The sequence below is a fragment of the Herpailurus yagouaroundi genome, unplaced genomic scaffold (genome assembly GCF_014898765.1).
Source record: "Herpailurus yagouaroundi ecotype Mexico unplaced genomic scaffold, PumYag 77, whole genome shotgun sequence".
Taxonomy (NCBI): Eukaryota; Metazoa; Chordata; class Mammalia; order Carnivora; family Felidae; genus Herpailurus; species Herpailurus yagouaroundi.
In genome coordinates this window covers 94,176,652-94,196,852 of record NW_024412388.1, presented here as the reverse complement: position 1 = coordinate 94,196,852, position 20,201 = coordinate 94,176,652, and the positions used below count along the sequence as shown (strand labels likewise).

At 44.9% G+C, this 20,201-nt stretch overlaps 2 protein-coding genes across 5 annotated transcripts in view; both read right to left on the bottom strand.

Moving 5' to 3' along the window:
• Positions 1 to 8,440, bottom strand: part of GNAI3 (G protein subunit alpha i3) — a 41,123-nt gene extending 32,683 nt beyond the window's left edge. The window contains exon 1 of the mRNA XM_040471240.1: positions 8,182 to 8,440. Within this exon, the coding sequence (XP_040327174.1) occupies positions 8,182 to 8,299 (118 nt within the window). The 5' untranslated portion in view covers positions 8,300 to 8,440. The remainder of the gene's footprint in view (positions 1 to 8,181) is intronic.
• A 1,895-nt stretch (positions 8,441 to 10,335) lies between these two features.
• On the bottom strand, positions 10,336 to 17,825 carry GPR61 (G protein-coupled receptor 61). 4 transcript variants are annotated; one of them, XR_005788839.1, is made up of 4 exons: positions 17,730 to 17,825; positions 14,852 to 15,041; positions 12,383 to 14,611; positions 10,336 to 11,702 (listed from the first exon to the last, which is right to left on the bottom strand). XR_005788839.1 is itself a non-coding variant. In XM_040471236.1 (3 exons), the coding sequence occupies exon 3, from the start codon at positions 13,991 to 13,993 to the stop codon at positions 12,638 to 12,640; it is 1,356 nt and encodes a 451-aa protein (XP_040327170.1). In that variant the 5' UTR covers positions 13,994 to 14,611; positions 14,852 to 15,041; positions 17,730 to 17,825; the 3' UTR covers positions 12,130 to 12,637. The 4 variants fall into 4 exon arrangements, 1 of the variants encoding a protein (XP_040327170.1); XR_005788841.1 differs by having other exon boundaries at positions 14,923 to 15,041; XR_005788840.1 differs by having other exon boundaries at positions 17,679 to 17,799.
• Positions 17,826 to 20,201: the final 2,376 nt, after the last annotated feature.

The window sequence follows — 20,201 nt, the reverse complement described above, 5'->3', positions numbered from 1 at the left end:
TGCGACATTATTCCGGGGCATCTGGGTGGCTCAATCGGTTAAGCACTTTTCTTCAGTTCAGGTCATGATCTCGCAGTCTGTGAGTTCAAGCCCCGCATCAGGCTCTGTGCTGACAGCTCAGAGCCTGGAGCCTGCTTCAGATTCTGTGTCTCGTTCTCTCTCTGTCCCTCCCTCTCCCTCTCCCTCTCTCTCAAAAATAAACAAAAAAAATTTTTTAAATAAAATGTGACATTATTCCAAAATAAAAAGTTTATTAAAAAAACTTTTTTTTTCACTTTTATTTACTTTTGAGACAGAGAGAGAGACAGAGCATGAATGGGGGAGGGTCAGAGAGAGGGAGACACAGAATCTAAAACAGGATCCAGGCTCTGAGCTGTCAGCACAGAGCCCGACGCAGGGCTCGAACTCACGGACCGCGAGATCATGACCTGAGCCGAAGTCGGCCGCTCAACCGACTGAGCCACCCAGGTGCCCCTAAAAAAACTTTTAAGTAGTCTAGAAAAATCCAAAAAAGTACAAATATTAATGAGAATGTGAATGTGGATTTTAGTTATAACCACAATAAAAAAAATAAAAGGATGAGAAATATACTTCTCAGAAGCAGAGGGAGGAAGGACATTAGTTTTTAACAACCTGATATGAACCAAAATACGTGATGATTTAGTAATGCTGAAAAATGGTCTAAGAGATTGGTATTTTTAAACTGAAGTAATTCAGTGTTTAATTTCAAAAGTACATAACTCAACATTGAAATAACTTCCATGGAAAGTTTAAGACTGCACTATCCTAACACATACATCAGAACTACATTATCTATGAAAATCATGATAGTGATTATATCATTACATCAAACAGAACCTTGTTTTGAAGTTAATGATTCCAATGTTCTAACTTCAGGAAATAGAGGGGGAAATGTTCTATCAAAAGTGTGTCACTTTAAAACAATCCTTCTGTAATTTACAGTAATCTGTAAAACATAATTTCCAAGAGCCTGGGCAAAATTCATTTCCATACGACACTATCTATTTAATAAAAAAAATATAGGGGCACCTGGGTGGCGCAGTCGGTTAAGCATCCGACTTCAGCCAGGTCACGATCTTGCGGTCCGTGAGTTCGAGCCCCGCGTCAGGCTCTGGGCTGATGGCTCAGAGCCTGGAGCCTGTTTCCGATTCTGTGTCTCCCTCTCTCTCTGCCCCTTCCCCGTTCATGCTCTGTCTCTCTCTCTCCCAAAAATAAATTTAAAAAAACGTTGAAAAAAAAATATAAAAACTAGAGATATCAATATATGACTACAACAGAAATCCAAACATAGTGTAACATAGTAAGTTCTTAGAATTCAATGGAGTACTATTTAATTTTAAAATCCAACCACTGGGGCGCCTGGGTGGTTCAGTTAGTTAGGCGTCTGACTTTGGCTCAGGTCATGATCTCATGGCTTGTGGGTTTGAGCCCCATGTTGGGCTCTGTGCTGATAGCTCAGAGCCTGGAACCTGCTTCAGATTCTGTGTCTCTGTCTCTCTCTGCCCCTACCCCACTCATGCTCGCTCGCTCTCTCTCTCTCTCTCAAAAATAAATAAACATTAAAAAAAAATTTTTATATCCAACCAATACAGGAAATTATAAGATAACAAGAATCAAACTACCTTGCTAATTAATTTTAAAGAAGTCTGATTTAGGGGTACCTGGGTGGCTCAGTCGCTTAAGCGGCTGTCTTCAGTTCATATCACATTCTCCCGGTCTGTGACTTTGAGCCCCACATTCATGACTTCAAGCCCCCTATCAGCGTAAAGCCTGCTTCAGATCCTCTGTCTCCCTCTCTCTCTCTCTGACCCTCCCCTGCTCACTCTCTCGCACTCTCTCTCTCAAAAATAAACATTAAAAAAAAAAGTCTGATTTAAATGGTACCTATATCACAAGAGTAATAAGTGTTAACAGCAGGCCACATAAATAAAAGTAGGAGATACAAGCACAATTTAAATATAAGAGTGTATGTTTTATTTTTTTTTTAATTTTTTTTTCAACGTTTTTTATTTATTTTTGGGACAGAGAGAGACAGAGCATGAACGGGGGAGGGGCAGAGAGAGAGGGAGACACAGAATCGGAAACAGGCTCCAGGCTCTGAGCCATCAGCCCAGAGCCCGACGCGGGGCTCGAACTCACGGACCGTGAGATCGTGACCTGGCCGAAGTCGGACGCTTAACCGACTGCGCCACCCAGGCGCCCCAAGAGTGTATGTTAATCATGGTGAGACACCTGACTGTATAGCTGTAGATTTATATGAGCAACTAAAAACATTTTTGAATAATATCTACTTCAAAGTTAAGCAACAAAAATTTTAAGATATAAAACACTAACATCATCCAAAAAACTCAGTCTTTTTGTATTAATATTAAAAATATTTACCCATTTGTGAATTAGACTTGGTGACAAAAAGAGGCTCAAAACAGCAAAATAGTAACGGAACAATGAACACACTAACGTCTCTACTAGCCCTGAACAAATCTATTAAACTTTTAAGTATCTTCCAAGTCTAACTTGAAAATCAAAAGAAATCCATGTGTAAAGACTATACCCTTCTGAAGCTTGTTTCTAAGATCAACCAGGCCATTAGTCATATACAACAAGTCAAAACAAATTTGGTCTTTTTGGTCCTTCTTGTTTGGTTCATATCAGATATATTCATTTCTGTTACAACTTAATAGTAGTAAGACATGAAAATAGGATAGTTCCCTTACATAGAGCACTGTATAAAAACTGGGACAATTAAACAGTGATCCTAACACAATGTTATACAGTTCAAGCAGCTTGAATTACAGATATGATACAGACGACTGCTAAGCAGGTAACAGGATAGCCCAGGTAGATAAAGGCTTAAAGATAACTCTAACTTGCTAAACACTGAAAAAGAATTTTACCAAAATGAAGACAATTAAAACTGGAGGGGAAATCAATCACTACAACGCTTTTCCTAATATTCTCTTGAAAATTTACATTATGGGCACTTTATGAATTTATGTCTTCCTAAACAGCTTTATTACATTAAACTAATTTCAGTCAAACTCAAGAATAAGAGAAATAACAACAAAAACAGCCCTCCTTATAACTTACTAAAATATTTTATCTGGCTGATAATATTAATATCACAGACAAGAAACCCCTAAGATTGGACCTCATTGTACAGAAAAAGTAAAATGAAGCTCAAAGATTAGGATGAATCCCCAATTTTCAGTATCTTTGTTCTTTAACCCTACACTACATGGGATCATCTATTTATGAACTCAGTTACCAGTTCAAAGAACTGTCTTTTATTAGTGCTAGTCTATTATATTCTGCTGACTAGAAAACAAGTTTTGAAACAAACTTCAGTTCTCTGAACCAATTTAGTGTCCCCTGCTCTATACACTTCTTATGAGACCCATATTTCTATTTTTTGGACTTTACTGCTAATCTTCTAGTTCCTGAGTACTTAAAATATCTTTTCCTCTCTACTTTCCCTGACAAGCCCCATTCTCCAATAAAATAAAACTAAACTAAACATAAGAAGACAGCATGGACAGTTGCAGCAATGATTCAAAGGTTACATGCCTTGTCAAATCTATTAAGTACTAAGACCCTACTCTAAGGTTATCTCTGTACTTACTTCAGAATTAGCATATATAGGGAAGATTACAATATTGTAACTCCTGAAAAGGACCATAATTTCAGGCTGAAGAAGTGATAAATGCATTTAAATAAAAGACACAAGAGACACAAAAAAGTGCTTATAAAAAACTAACTTATTTTCAAAATGGGACTTTTTATTTTTTATGCCAGTTGTTTCTTCTTCTTCTTCTTCTTCTTCTTCTTCTTCTTCTTCTTCTTCTTTTTTTTGTACTGACACAAGATGCATCCTCACAAGAAATGAAATCACGGTCTATTAATCTTATGCCAAAAAAATGGCAAACATTATAAAGAATATCATCCTATGAGAATCTAATGAAACTATGAAAGTATTACTGTTATTATTAAAGCAAAATGAAGGCTACAGATTATAGGTACTATGGAAACTCAAATTAAGAAGCTAGTGTAAGCTAAATTAAAGGAAAAGTTCAGTATTATAACTCTCTAATCATCAAAAAACACTACTTTCAATAATAAGCACAGTCAGCCAGTAAATGCAGGTATTTAAATGTGAATAAATTGTATAAGATTTAAGTGAATCAGATGATTCCAATCCTCTGCATGCAACTTAATTTTTGCCATACCACCCCCAGCAAAATCCTAAAGAACAAAGCATTAATCTCGTTTTGTATAAAACTATTTTCTCAAGATCCGCTAAGGGATCTTGATGTAAATGTAAATCTTTCTTTATATCAAGAAATAAAAATCTAAAGATAACACAAAACTAAATAATTCAACAACTTACAAAACTAAATGATAATATTTAATTTCTTTTACCACAAGAGTGTTATTTATTAAAATTCCGTAAAGACCTCCGAAAACACAGTATTTGAAAAAATCAAATTAACTGTCTGAAACACCCCTGAAAAAAGTAGCATTTTAAAATGATAAGCTTTCACAGACATTACCATAAAAAACAGAAGTTACCAATATCGAATACTTGCTTGCTAAGGATTTTACATACATTACCTTAGTGCATATTATGAAACAGGCATCATCATCCCCACTTTATATATGTGAAAAATAAGATTCATATAGTTAACTTATATGCTCTGGGTCTCACAACTAGGAAATGAAAGTGGGAATTGAATTCAGTTCTCTGTGACTCTGTAAGCAGTGCTCTTACCCATTCTTACACTAATGCTTCCCAACTTTTGTCACATGATGGCACACACTAAAAATTGTATTTGTAAGGCTTACTAAGGTAAACTGGTGGAGCTTGGTGAAAATAATATATATTTTCCTTAGATCAAACACTTATGACATGAAAAATAAAATGCCAAGTATTACAGATGATATTAAACACTAATTGGCATAATAAAATATTTTCATGTGCCGTGTTTCCAAAGTTTACAGAAGGAATCATACTAAAAATGTTCAAATATCATTTCAACTGTTGTGAAATTTTTAAGTTATGAAAATGACTTAAAGTTTCAAAACTATAAAAAAAATTTACAAACAGCACACTTATATGCCATCCTATGCACTGCACTCTGGTTGGGAAGCTTTGCATAATATAATTTGTCTTTCCACAGAATATTATGATTAATTTGGCATTATCAAGATCTTCCCAATAACACACCGAAAGGAAATTCAAATCAAAGGTAATAAAAAAATTTTAACATTCAAGTATTCCTTCCATTGAAGTATAATTCTTCCATTGAAGTATTACTAATTTGGCCCACACCAGGTTCTTAATTTGAATTTCTATAGTACCTATAATCTGTAACATTCTTTTTGATTTAATAATAACAATAATAGTTAGGGGTGCCTGGGTGGCTCAGTTGGTTAAGTGTCTAACTCTTGATTTCGGCTCAGGTCATGATCTCAGTTTAAGGGATCCAGCCCCACGTTGGGCTCCAGGCTGAGCATGGAGCTCTCTTGAGACTCTCTCTCTCTCCCACTGCCCCTCTTCCGCACTCACACTCCTCTAAAAAAATTTTTTTTAATAAATAATAGCTAATATTCATTGAGCTAATCCTATGTGCCAGGCTGTGTTTCACTTCACATTATCATATTTAATGCTCATAGCAGTATGAAGTAGCTCTATTTTCTCCATCTTACAGATGAGGAAACAGAGGCAGAGAAACTGAGTAACTTCCTTACAATTAGTAAATGGGAACTAGAATTTGAAACAGTTTGACTTCATAGCCCTGGTTGTTAATCACTATGCTAAACTACATTCCTCCAGATAGAAAATACAGTAATATTTAATGAACACATATTACGTGCCAGGAGAAACAAAAGTAAGTAAATATATCTCAACTTAGATTAAGTTTGACAGTTTCACAGTGATGAAGTAAAAATGACTACATCAAAAGAGGTATTCTACAGAAAAAGAAAAAAAAAGGTGTCTGCCTACTGTGATGAGTGCATTCTGCTTACAGAAAAGAAGGGAAAACTTTAACTTCTGCTCATAATGATATGGTTCAAGCAAGAGCATCTGTGTCTGCAACCTATTTGAATTTGTTGATTTAACTTGCTCAAGAATATAAAAAAAAATCTTACTTAAAACAATGAAATTGATAAAAATTAAAAGCAAATGTTTTAGTACTTTGATTTTTTACTTCCTGCTTTTGAAGTCCCTAAGTCATCATGTATTTAATGTTGTTTTTAATTAAATGCACTATTTATAAAGTTCTGAACAAAGATTTTTCCAGACATTTGCTTGCCTAAATTCTGCCTGCCAAATCCTGCCATTTGGAAGAAAGCCTCACAGTTTACAACTGTATTACACTAGGCTAATGTCCTAAGGGGATCTCTGATGGCCAATGTAAATCAAAACTTATAAATACACCTTTAATTTCATAACCAATCAATCAATACAGACAACAACAATGCCTTGGGTATAATGGTTTATATTAAGTGTCTAAAAAAGCCCAAAGAGCCATGTCCAACATTAGCTGGTTCATGCTAGTTAATAGCAAATATTTAAGGAGCACCTACTATATGCCATGGACCATGCTCATCCACAAAAGATACCTGTTCTATAGAGAGTGGCAGTCTAGAACTACAATTCGAATTCACATGTTATGAAAGGTCAGATATTGAAACCAAAAGCTCAAGCTCCAATGCATAACTTTCCCCCTAGATCCAAAGAGCTGTTCCCAGTCATCTGCAATCTACAAACCACTAGATACATTAACATCAAGAGACTAGCATGGGCACCCAGCACATCCTGGAATACAAAATATGCCTTGGGTTATGGTGGTGCATTCTGCCCTCTGGAGCTTTACACCCTGAAAATCTGGCAATTCTCCTAAAGCGACTCATTTTCCTCAAAAACCAATTGTTTTAAAAAGTTCTTTTGCTTACAGAAACCAATACTCCTACTTACTCTTCTCTAAAAGAATTGTAGAAAATACTAACAGTAAAGGAATCGTGGCTTAACTTATCAGTAAGCTAATACCAGGGTCTATGACTTACTGAGTCTCTAAAAGCCAGTCTCCAAAATGTTTAAACTAATCGTGTGGAGCAAAATGCATCTGACTGTACCTAAAAACTGCTCAAAATGAATGTCGGGTAAAAGAAACAGTAATTTTCTGAAGCCAGTATTTTTAGTTTAAAGAAACCAAAAAAGATTAAAAAGTTCACCAGAAGTTTGTCACAGCTTTTATACTGTGTCCAATTCCATAATTTATCCTAAGATAACTCCATTCCCACTGCAGTCACCCCTAGCAACTATTCAGCAGCTCCCAAGTATGTAATCTTTTGTCCGCTGTATCTTTTGCCACAAACCTCAAACAAGCGAGTCCTTAAATTTCCTCAGCTCACACCACCTCCCCCCTTTATAATAACAAAGGAAAGAGTTATAAAACCTTAAGGGAGTAAAAATGATAGAAAAAGGTGGAAAAGTATAGACAGCCTCTGTACCCAAGCTCTTTTCTTTTATATCTGAGAACTTATAATTTTATTTCAACCACACATCTTCAGGTTCCAGGATAATCCAGGGTTCCTTCACCCTACCAACAGTTCAAAATGTCCACTCGCTAATAAATGACAAGGGCCCTTATGTGACCACTCTGTCCCTGCCCCTTTATTTACATTAATCATTCAAGCATCCCAACTACATCCTGTCAAAGTAAGTTATCACCACGCTCCAAACTCATAAGCCATTCTACAACCCCAACAAACTCTATCCCGTCTTCTTTGCTATGAACACACCCTAACCCTCTGCAAAACCTTCCCTAATACCAGCTCTTCCTTTATGAGCCTTTCCCATATTCCTAACATGGGTCTCAATGTCCCACTGCCCCACACTCCCAAGCTCTCTTCAGTAAACGCAATTCCAGCACGGAGTCACACCCTCCCTCCAGCCTAATTCCTACAACTCCAAACCCCACCCCCTCCCCTCATCACGCCCTCCAGAGCTTCAGCCACCAACGAACACCCCGCCCCACGGCCGTCACGCCTCCAGATCCCTTCGGGGTCCTTTCCGCCGACTGGGCCCGACCCTCCTCAGGGCTCCCGAGTGCCTAGGCCCTCCCATTCACCCTGCCAGCTCCGCCCTCAGCCCCTCACCGAGTAGTAGCAGCTTCACTTCTTTGGCCGCTTTCTCCCCGTCCTCCCGCAAGTTGCGGTCGATCATCTTGCTCCGCTCCACCGCCGCCTTGTCCTCGGCGCTCAACGTGCAGCCCATGGCGGCGGCGGGGAGAGGGGACAGAGCCCGGGCTCACTCACACACCGCGGAAACTGCGACTCGGCTCGCTGAGACAGCGTCTGCTGCTGGGCGGCGGCCCTCTCCGTCAGCTCCCTGAGCGCCCGAAGGAACCGGATATCCGGCGTTTACGACACTTCCGGAAACGCCCCGCGACGGTTACTGCTCAAACCTGTCCAGCTGGGGTAGAGGAGGAGCAACGAAAAGCGGAAGTACGGGGAGGGGGCGGGTGAGGCAGAGCGGCGTTTCCGCGGAGTAGCCAGGTCTGATCGAGCTTCTGTTACGCCGCTCGACCTTAGTGCCTCTTCTCCTTTTCGGCTGCCTTATTTGGATAAATGGAGGAAAACCAGGGACTGGCTTCTCCCGTTCGTGGCACCCTCCCGAGGTCACACAACAGGCTTTGGATTGGAGGTGGGGGAGGGTCCCAAATTAAGAGGCCACAGCCCGCGCCGGAATTTCTGCTGGGGATTTCTCACTGGTCGGAAAGCCCCTTTGATCTCTGGCTATGGAGACCCGGAGCCCCTTCCCAAGTGTAGGAAACTTTCTCTGCCAGGGTTGTCTCAGCCAGATCTACGGGATGAGAACAAACTGCAGAGCCTGGGGCCCGGCCACGCTTCAAATCTGAGGTCTGTAAGACTGACCGTGCCTGGGACCTTAGCGATCCCTTTCTGCCCTCCTTTGGCCCACCGCTTCCTGCTCTCAAAATGTACCTTGGTCCTTGTGCCATTAGCTACGAGTTGCCAAGCGACTATGTTGGCAAAAGGCCACTTGAAATCGCCAAGATACCCTGTTACCTGAAAGGTAAGCGTGTAGTTCCTCCAAAAAATTTCCATGCCGCCTTTCTCCAATAAAAGCCAGTTTTAGTGCCGATAGATGATCCTAAGTTAAGGGGCTTCGGACTTCTACCAAAATCAGTTAGCCTCAGTCCCACACCCCGAAACAAACCAGTGCATCCTGCGAAACTCCTACTAAAATTTCCCGTTGTAGTATCACACAAAAAGGGAAGTTCTAGTAGATTTGTTTCTCAGCTCTCTCATCACCTGAAAATAAATCCACTGCAAAAGCTGGAGACTCAGCCCTTTCACTCCTAATTCTGGGTACTACCGTGAAAGTGGTCCTAACTCACCCTTACTACCAAATAGCTGCACAAATACTCTCATCATACATTCTAGAGAGGAAAACTCTTGTAATTCCCCCAAACTCCCCTGGGATTAAAAACTATTTCCTTAATAGAATTTAAACCTTAGAAGATAAGGCCCCAACAGAAAGCTCTCTGTGGTGATGATTCATTAACTGGGGGGATTTCTTGAGAGCCACAATAAACAACTTCATCCACTATAATTTAGTAATGCAGGTTCTTCAAAGTTTAAAAAGCCTCCTACTCATTCCCAAATGACTGTTAGAATAAAAGGGATGGCTTTCTCATAATCAATACTTATGGGGGAATAGGGCAAGAGGAAAGGGAAGAAAAACCAATATTTATTGAGTACCTATTTGCCAGGTATGGCTAGGTGCTTCCACATGGTCATCTCTTTTAATCCTCACAACAACCCTGTGAGGTAGGTAATGTTACCCCCATTTTACAGATGAAGAAATAGGCTCAGAGAAATTAAGCATCTTTCCCAAGGTCACACAGTGAGTAAGTAGATGTCTGCCTCCAAACTCACCCCTTTTCTACCATGCCACTATAAGATGTTACTTGGGGAGATCTGATGACACAAGGTTTTCATCTAGGCTTGAGGGTTACCCTAACACCACTGGGGTGCAGGAAAAGTAACTGACAGGAAAGTTGTCTCAACCTGTTGATTCTTGAGCTGACTAGAGAAGTCAAATTTGGTCCAGGAACAGCTTGCACAGTCAAGGATTACATAGCCAACTTTACCAAGCGATCCTGGTGACTAGAAAACAACTGGAAGGTGGTCATGGCAGAAATTGTTGGGAGAATTCTCAGCATAATAGAAGAGAAATATTTGTTTCCTTCATGATCCACTCAAGCAGGGAAAAATAAATGGCAAATGAACCAGCATGTGTCAAATTCTGTAATAAATGCCAGTGAGATCACAGTGTCAGGAGATTTCAGCCTGAATTAGAGATATCCTTGCACTTAAAATTCTTTTTTGATATATCTGAAGGAAGGGTTGGAGGGCAAAGTCAAAGGAAAAGGAAAAATAAATTAACAAAATGGCTGCCAGGCAATGTTTAATGTCCTCCCCTTTCCCCGTTCCCTCTCCCCACAGCCCCCCTCCCCAACGCGCACCTTTCCTGTTTCCATTGGACTCACACTGCCACCTGCTGGCAATGCTTAGGGCCTACTAGCTGATCAATGATGTTTGAAGAGGTTTTTTCCTGTTATCTAGGAATGAGGTTCCTCCCTTAACAGGTTTATCTTAAAAGGGAGGAAAGCGAGGAGAACGTGTTTTTCAGTCACAAAAGATTCTCCTTGGTATATATACTATCTAAGGGATTTCCTCAGTGTAATGGGTCCTAGACTAGAGTAAGTCTGGTGGTAGGAAGACAGAAACCTGTAAATTTTCCTAGATCTAAAGGGAGATTTGCTCAGTCTCAGTAAGTAAATTATTTTCCTCAACTAGGGTTTCATTTACAACCCTCACACCTTCCACAGCCCACAGGAAGTTTCCATGTAAGTATCTTGCTGCAGTGGACTGAACTGCAATGTGTTCTTTAATATATTTCTCCAACATTCTTTAGTGTTTTACCAGATATAAATGCTCTGTAAAAATACAAGGTGCCTGATCAAATTAGACTATGAACTCCTCAAAGGCAGTGACTCTGTGTGGGTCCCAGAGAATACTGGGTATTCAACTATTATGTACTGAATTGGACTAAAATAGGAAATGTTGATATCAGTATAACTTTTTATAATAAAAATTATTTATTGGCCATTCAAAGGGCCCACTCCCACCAGCCCATCTTACCCTTTAATGTTCAATGAGTCAGGAATTTGTTCAAATACAGATCAAACCACCCTCTGGTCCTGCCTCAATCCTTTAGTGTTATTTGATTCAACAGAGGGAAGTGGATGGACAGGTAGTCCCAGATGAGTGTCCTGTCCAATTTTCAACTATTCCCCCTGCTTGAAAATACCACCACCAATACCAACCAACAAGTTCCTATAGTCTCAATCAGTAAACAGCTGAACCCAACTCTTGTGCCCTCTCTCCAACCCAGGGCTTCGGGTAGGAGAGAGATTTAAGTCTTTTGTCACTGAAGCTAATTTTGAGAGCGATGAATGGGATAAGGGGGGCATTTAATGGACCATGGAAACCCCACCCTTCCCATTCCCAACCTTAGTCTCTTGTACCCGATTGTCCAGGGGGCTGGAGGTGGGTCACTGCCATGAGGAGAGAGATCAGGGAGGCCAATCCTAGAAAGGGAAAAAAAAAAAAAAAAAAAAAAGATTTACAGTTTTATTGGTCAAGGTGATTATCTGGCCTCTCTGTATCCAACCATCTTAGCCATTCAAATGCTAACCCCCACCTTCAGCCATCCAACTCCCAATCTTTCCACTTCTTCATTCTAAAAAAATGAGGAGAAAGAGCCATCCTGTCATATCCTTGCCTTTGCTGAGATCAAGCCCCAAGCTTGATCTCCCATGTGAAGTAGAGCGACAGAAGAATAGAACAGAAGGGCTCTTCCCCGAGGGTGGGAGAGAGCTGCAGTCAGCTTTCCTGCCTTCTACTCTCTGTACCCTGGCTGCTATTTCCCCCTTGCTTCTGGCCAAACTCAGGAAAGGAATAAATCCAGCTGGCCCTCAGGTCTAAAACTAGAAAAAGAGCCATTAACTCAAATGGAAACATTTGGCTGTACTTTATTTCGTTCTTCTTAAACCTAGCAAGGAAAGGAGAAGACAAGGATCATTTTCTTACCTTGCCTGAGTGCAGTTACTGCCCTGGACAATTGCACTGAAAGATGAAATATCCTAAAGGACCCCCAGTTTAACTCCAAACCTGGCCTGCTGCTCTATACCCTCCAACTCCTACCCTTAGAGAGTTTCCCTGCTTCCTGAGGCATGGAAAGTTCACTGGTTGAAAGGCATTATCTCACCTTGGTGACCGTTTATTCTCATTACCATCTCACCAGGTTCCCTCCCCCAGTAGTCAAGGATCAGAGCCATGTCCAAGGCTTTTGCCACACGTTCATCCTGTTGGCATTGTTCCTGACCCAGAAAAAGCTAAGCAAAAGCTGTGTGCAGAGACCCCAGCCCCAGCCCCTGCTAGCTGGGAAAAGGTGATCCCACAAGATGTTCCTTCAGTCGTCAATGGCCCCAGCCCCATCTCCCTCTAAGTGTCCAGAAGCCCATCAGGATTCCAGTCGAGGTGAGGGGGCAGGCCGGAGGTAGCTGTCCGACATGATGATGTCGCTGGTGAGTTGTTGCTCCAGGAACTCCGAGGTCTCCTCAGCTATCTGGCCTGGAATTCGAAAGTCAACGGCAGGTGGCTCCTGCTTGGGGCTGGGTACGGGTCGGGAAACCCAGGACTCGGAGGGACAGCCAGTACCCTGAAGGAACTGCAGGAAGTTCTCCTCAATGGAGCCCTCCCGGCTAGGTAGCCTCAGCTCCTCCTCCGGAGCCGGCTTGAAGAAGCAGACGAACTGCTTGCTGAGCTCGCCCCGGATCTGCCGGTTGAGACATCCATAGAAGAAAGGGTTGGAAGTGAAGCAGAAGTAGCCGATCCAGGTCACCACGTTCTCCACCTGCCCAGTCGAAATGGGCTGAGCACTCAGGGCCACGTAGAGGTGGAAAGAAAAGTAGGGCAACCAACAGAGCAGGAACTGTCCCCCCACAGCTAGGAGGACCACCGCAGCCTTCCCTCCCCCAAACGTCCGGTGCGGAGTGGTCTGGGGAGCCCCCGAGCTGGTGACCATGGTGGAGCGGCTGCTGAGAGACTCGGAGCGTTGCCGGGGCGTCTCCATCCACGTGGGCAGCGGTCCGTGCTGCATGGCAGCCACTCGAGCTACTCGGAACATGCTGCAGTAAACCACAAGGATAAGGAGCAGAGGCAACAAAAAGTAAAGAGCAGCAAAGACCACCACGAAAAGCTGGCAGTAGGCACTGTGGCTCCATTGGAGTGAGCAGCCTGGGGGGGTGCTGGGCGCTCCCTCCTCCCGGGAGACCCTTCCCAACACTGGCACAGAAGCCATGGCCAAGGCTTTCACCCACACACCCACCAGCACAGAGGCCACCAGCCCCAGCGTCATGCGCACCTCGTAGCGCATGGGGTGGACAACGTAATAGTAGCGCTCCACGTTGATGGCCGACACCGAGAGAATGGCCAGGCTTACGAAGCATATGCTCAGGAACAAGTAGAGGCGGCAGGCGACCTCCCCAAAGAGGTCATGGTCAAAGAGGGCAGAGCTGGAGAGCATGGCCAGGGGCATGAGGGTCAGGGCGGCCAACAGGTCCACCAGGCACAGGTGGAAGACGAAGACGAATTTTCGGAGGGCAGGTGTCTTGGCGATAACAGCCATCACAGCGGCGTTGCCAGCCACAGCGATCAAGTCCAGCAGGAGCATGAAGAAGAGGGCCACAGATTCTGAGGCCACGTCCCGCAGCCCCACCTCTGGGACCCCACTGGCAGTAGAGGGACCTGGTGTTTGAGGGACCCTCCCCAGAGTGGAAGAGTTCCCTGATGACTGGGGGATGGGAGAGGACTCCATGGGGCCGGAAGAGGACACCCAGGGCACCTCCCGTCACAGGCCCATCCCCCATCCTAGTCCAGTGACCCTGGGATGGCCAGCCCAGGCCCAGGCTTCCCAATTTGGTGTGTGGGGGTGTGGGGGGAGGGCGCCTCCTGCTGGAGCCTCCTGGACAGGCTCTTACCGCCAGCCTCCCAAGTCAGACTGTGCATAGGGAACGGAGGGCTCAGAAGCTCATCTCTCCTTTCTGGAAGGTGGTGGCTCTGGTCCACCTTGGTGACATCGAAGAAGCAGGAGATGTGAGAGATGCTGGAGCCTCACTCACTCAACACTCCACCTTCTGAGTGGTCTCGGGCTCCTTGTTTCTTTTCCTTTCCTCTGTTCTCCATACCCTTCTCCCCTCTCAGGGATTGTTATCCAGAGATTCTAAATCCTCTTTCTCCCTCTCCCGGGGTCCCGCTGAGCTCCAGGATGGTGCCCCAGTTTTAAAGTTGCTTATGTAAATTTCCCGATTTCTTGACTCTCCAAATGGCAGAGCTGTTGGGGAGTAGAAGGGACACAGGATCTGGTTTCCAGTTTCAGGTCTGGGAATTGCTAACTCTGTGACTCTTGTGAACTTCAGTTTCCTCACAAAGACATCTGTAAAATGAAGAGAATAATATCTACTTCACAACTGTGTTTGGAGGGTCCGGTGAGACTTCATAACAATACTACCAATAAGCATAACATTTACATGGTGCTTTCCACATGCCAAACCCTGTTCTAAGCACTGTACGTAAATAAACTCATTTTAATCCTCACACAACCTATGAGGTAGATGTTATTCTTATCCCCATTTTGCAATTGATGAAACAGGCCTAGAGAGGGGAAATAACTTACCAAAAGTGGCAAGGTCTGCGTATGTACCCGCAGCCCAAGCGCTCGGGCTCCAGGGCCAGTACTCTACCCACCAGACGGTGCCCCCCACGGCGGCTGGAACGCAGTAGGCATTCGATGAATAGTCATTGAACTTGAACCATCTCTAAAAATGTCTGTCAGTGTTCTGGGGCTCCCATTTGGAAGAGATCACCTGAAAGGGGGAAGGACCTTGTTTTAGTCTCCTGTGACATCACCACCCCCCAAGACACAGAGTTGCCATTTGGGGAGTGTTGAAAAGGAACAGTGAAAACAAAATGTCCCAGCTGGAAGGAAGCTGGGATGTCAGCTCATCCAGCCTCCACTGCCCCCCAAGCCAGAAGGGGCAAGTCACTTGACAGCTGCCCTTCCTCACCCACTCATTAGCTTCTCAAGGCCACTGTGCCCCTGCAGATGGGAGAGGAAATGCTCCCAACCTCACACTCCCCAGGTCCCAGGTCTCTGATCACTGGAGCAGATCCCTGGCCCAGAGTCCTCCTGGTCCTGGACTGTTAGCAGAATCCAGAGTAAGGAGGGAGGAGTAGGTGTCTAAGAGGGGCACAGGGGTGAGAGAGGGTAGGTCACTGTTATCATGGAAATAGGGAGCATAAAGCAGAGAAGGCAACTGAAGGAAATTGGGAGAGGACGAAGTCTGGGGTTTCAGCGTCCCTCATTTCTCCTGATCAAAGGGCAGATCAAATGTTTTATGTGTCTCGTTATCCATATTAAGTTTGCATATAATTGAAATAATGCAATTATAAATTATTTTCACTTCCATATCCTATTCTTACAGTCTCTCAGTATAATGTGTGAAGGTATGCAAATTAGAGGCAAACTATGGACATGCCAAGTCTGATGGGCTGTCTGTAGACAAGTCACAAGTTCCATGGATCACAGTTTCTTCATCTGTAAAATGGGAAGGTTGAACTGGACGACCGCCAAGATTCCCACATCTGACAACACTTAATGACTCTGTGAGTTCCTGGGCTATAAAGGGACTTGTGGTTGCTCAGTTAAAAAACCCATCGTGGGGCATCTGGGTGGCTCAGTCGTGACTTCGGCTCAGGGCATGATCTCGTGGTTTGTAATTTCGAGCCCTGCATCAGGCTCTGCACTGATGGTGCAAAGCCTGCTTGGGATTCTCTTCCTCCCTCCCTCTCTCTCTCTCTCAAAATAAATAAACTTAAAAAAAAACAACACATCATTTCTCTGACTCTAATGAAGTGGACCATGTAAGGCAGACAGGCCCCATTCCCTCTCCATAGTTACAGCCTTACAACCACCCTTGGGTTTTGGCATTACCACCAACCTTGCACTAATGCATGCAATAAGTACTCAATATAACTTTGTCAATTATATCAAACTCAAACTTATCTGTTAAATCCCTGCCCCTGAGTACATACTCCCAAATACACTCAGTAGATCAACTATGTGCCAGCCAGGGGACTCTGCTTTGGAAAGGGTAACCTGGGCTCCTGGACTTGGGGCAGCCCTAACTTTGGACAATTGCCTAGAGAGATGCCTTTCCCCGGGGATAACAGAAAGCTCGTTTCACAATTAAAATGGCCACATAGGCTCAGAGTCTACAAGAGAAGGTGAAGAGAGGGCTCAAAAGTGGAGACATCAGCTTCTCAGAAGACAGTCTGACAGAAAAAAATGCAGAGACCAACGCTAGGGGAGGTGTCCTTGCCCCTTACTCTCCAGGCCATGACTTCTTCGTCCCTTCCACCTGGGAGTGGGGCCCAGAAGATGTGGCCCTGAGGCCCTGGGAGCTGAAGGATAGGCCTCCGTGTCTGCATGGACATCAAGAGTCTGCCAGCAAGGTGCACCCAGGGTCCCAGAGTGAGGGAAGCAGACATGGTATCCACGTGGAGATGGAGGGGGTTCTGTGCAGCCATGATGGAGCCCAAGGCAAGAAGGTATTGGACGTTTCTCGTTTCCATAGCCCCCTCGGCCTTGCCGGTATCTCCACACTGACTCCTAAATACCAGGATTCCAATTTACCTCCTAACAGATGGACCAACATTCCTGCTCCCCAGCACCCTTCTCACTGATGGGGGGGGGGGGGCGTTGGGGATGAGAGGGTTGTGCATGACGGTGTCAGAGGGGAAGCCCAGAGAGCCTCACTCCACCCCTAGCTCACATCATCATGCCTTCTCACATGCTCTCATCTTCCCACTGCTTCCTTCCAGCAAGCCCTCCCTCACCTCCAGCACCTCTCAGTACCTGGCAGGTTTTGCCACCACAGGGGCTAAAGTCTGGTCTCCCAGCAAGGGCATGGTCAAGTTACAAATATCCTTGTTTCAGGATGCAAGATGTGCATAAGTGCCGAGCCCAAGGCCACAGAGGTGTCGTTGGGATTCGCATGCACCTGTTTCCCAAATACAGAGCTTCCACCTCAAGAACCCGAGCCCAGCCTTTCTTCAGACAAGAGCATGCCCCCTCGTAAGCCAGGGGAGATTTCCGGGGGGCTACCACACCTCTCCCCAGCAGAGTTGCCCACGCCCAGGACACAGAGTTGCCCATGAGCGTAGATATCAAGGGACCCACTCCTAGTATGTGGGGTACCCATCTCTATGACATGGAGCAAGACAGATGGGGAACCCTGTCTGCCCGTGGGATGTGGGTACTCCCGCTGGCAGGAGATCAACCCCCATCTCTAGGCTTCAGACATGCCCACACCCCAATACTGCCTTTGAGATACCTGGGAGCCCATCCCTTGACAAAACTGCCCACCATAAGGTAGGGTGGGCTGGGTGGGCTGGTTCCTGGGACACAGAGCTACCCTCCTGCAGAGTACCTCAGCACTCACCATCAGGCCATCGGACTGGCCCCCATTCCTGGCCTAGTCGGCAACTCCTACCTTTGCTGAGCAGCTCCCGGCTCCCATGTGATAGCTCCTCTCAGCTGATGCTTCTCCAAAGCTGCTGAAGCCTGAACCACTGCAGTGAGCAGTGAGAGGCAGCCGGCAGAGCAAGATGCTCCACGAGCTTCTGGGTCCTAATGGCCTCCTGCTTCCCACCCAGCCCCTTGGAGCCACTTCTGAAGCAAGGAGCCAGGCACCAGTGCCCCCAGGGAAGACACCCAGGGGTGGTTCCAATCCCCCTCACTTCTCTCAGGCTGCTGGACTGGCATCTCAAAACTCTAGTGGGACTAGGTGACCATAGGCAGGGGAGACACTCCTGGCCAGCTTGATGAAGTATAAAGGGTATTTAGCATCAGAAAAATCCATTTTGTATTTTTTTAATACAATTTATTGTCAAGTTAGCTAACAGACAGCGTTTACAGTGTATTCTTGGCTTCAGGAGTTGATTCTCATGATTCATTGCTTGCATACAACACCCAGTGCTCATAGAAAATCCAGGTTTAAGGCCTGGCTCTGACACTTACTAGTTGTATGACCTTGGGCAAGTCACTTGCCATTCCCGGCCATAGATTTCTTATCTGTTCAAAGAGAATATAGGAGAGATGATCCTGAGGCTCCTGACAGCCGTGCCATTGCATGCTTCCGTGTGACATTAGAACAAAGATGCCCTTATAGCAGGCCAGTTAGTGCAGACACAGGGTGCCGGGGTTAGGCCTGGCAGCGGCCAAGACTTCAGGGTCTGGCTTCTTTGGCAGATACCAAATATGTACAAAGGATAGGTTTAGGAGTGACATTCAGTTTTGTTTTCAATTTTTTTTGAGAGAGAAAGAGAGAGAGAGACAGAGCAAGAGCAGGGGAGGGGCAGAGAGAGAGGGAGACACAGAATCAGAAGCAGGCTCCAGGCCCTGAGCCCTCAGCACAGAGCCCAATGCGGGGGCTCGAACTCATGGACCATGAGATCATGACCCAAGCTGAAGTCGGACGCTCAAACGACTGAGCCACCCAGGCGCCCCAGACATTCAGTTTTGAAGGGGAGCTAAAGGCCTTGTCCTAACCCTGCATTTGTCCCTCAAACAGGCAAATTACCATTGTTTTCTTAGATTGTAAATTTCTTTGGTGTGGGCTGTGAAAACTTATGGGGGTGGGGGGGTGGGGTGGGATCCACAATGCTTCTCCCTGAAGATAAAGCGGGCACCAGGGACTAGGGAAGGCTCAGGTTAATCTGGATTTATAGGACTGGACTGAGCTGGGGTACATTATCCATGGAGGGTCCAAGGCCATGTTGTTAAGCCTTTGGAGGTGAGATGGAGAAGGATGGCTTCCCACTATGAAGAAGCGATCACTTCCCTTAGGTATATGACTGACACCCAAGGATAGGATCCTAATATTGCAGAGCTCTAAGACATCCTACAGGACAAAGCATCCATGTTTCTGAGGCCCAGAGAGGTGAAGAGATTGTCCAAAGCCACACATGGCAGAGACATGAGATCGGACCAGGAATTCAGACAGGATAACCTACTCCAGAGCCCTCTGCCCAGAGACTTGCCTATCCAGAAATTCCTTTTTGTCCTCAAAAGGGAAGAAAGAGAGTTCTGGAATTGTTTACCAGACCTAACCCACAGAGCCATAAGAACAATGAATTAATTACCCAGAAAACCCAGAGAGAGCAAGGTGGCTGCCCCAGGCCCCAGGTCACCTGCAAAGAGGCCCCCAACCATCCCAGAGCTGGAGCAGTGATCGCCAGTATCCCCCCCACCATTTCTCGAGCTCTTACGAGTGCCAGGTCCTTTACATACAGTACCTCCACTCCCCACACAAGTTCTATGAGGCAGCCTTTATTCCCCTTACTTTATGGATGAGGAAAGGGCGCCAGAGGTTAAGTGACTTTCTGCAGATCATACACATAGGAAGTGCCAGAGCCAATATTTGAACCCAGGTCTGTTTGGAGCCAAGACATGTACTCTTTCCTCCGTGCTCCCTCTGGAGACCTAACATGAGACTCTGGGCTGAAGCCCTAAAGCCTATTCCATAGAAGTGGCCACTGCCTTTCAAGCAACAGCCTAAAACAAAACTACATATACCTTAGTACAGGGAAATGAAATTAAAATATCAAACGTAAACCTGTAGACAGCCAAATGATTTTTATCAAACCCTGGGGCGCCTGGGTGGCGCAGTCGGTTAAGCGTCCGACTTCAGCCAGGTCACGATCTCGCGGTCCGTGAGTTCGAGCCCCGCGTCAGGCTCTGGGCTGATGGCTCGGAGCCTGGAGCCTGTTTCCGATTCTGTGTCTCCCTCTCTCTCTGCCCCTCCCCCGTTCATGCTCTGTCTCTCTCTGTCCCAAAAATAAATACAAAACGTTGAAAAAAAAAATTAAAAAAAAAAAAACAAAAACAAAAAACCCTGTGCTGACATGTTGGCAGGACCATCTTGAGATCAGTCAAACCCTCTGGGATCAATCAGGTAAAACCT

Excerpts from the sequence above, each read along its gene's own strand:
- GPR61 (XM_040471236.1), bottom strand. The coding sequence starts at position 13,993 with ATGGAGTCCTCTCCCATCCCCCAGTCATCAGGGAACTCTTCCACTCTG.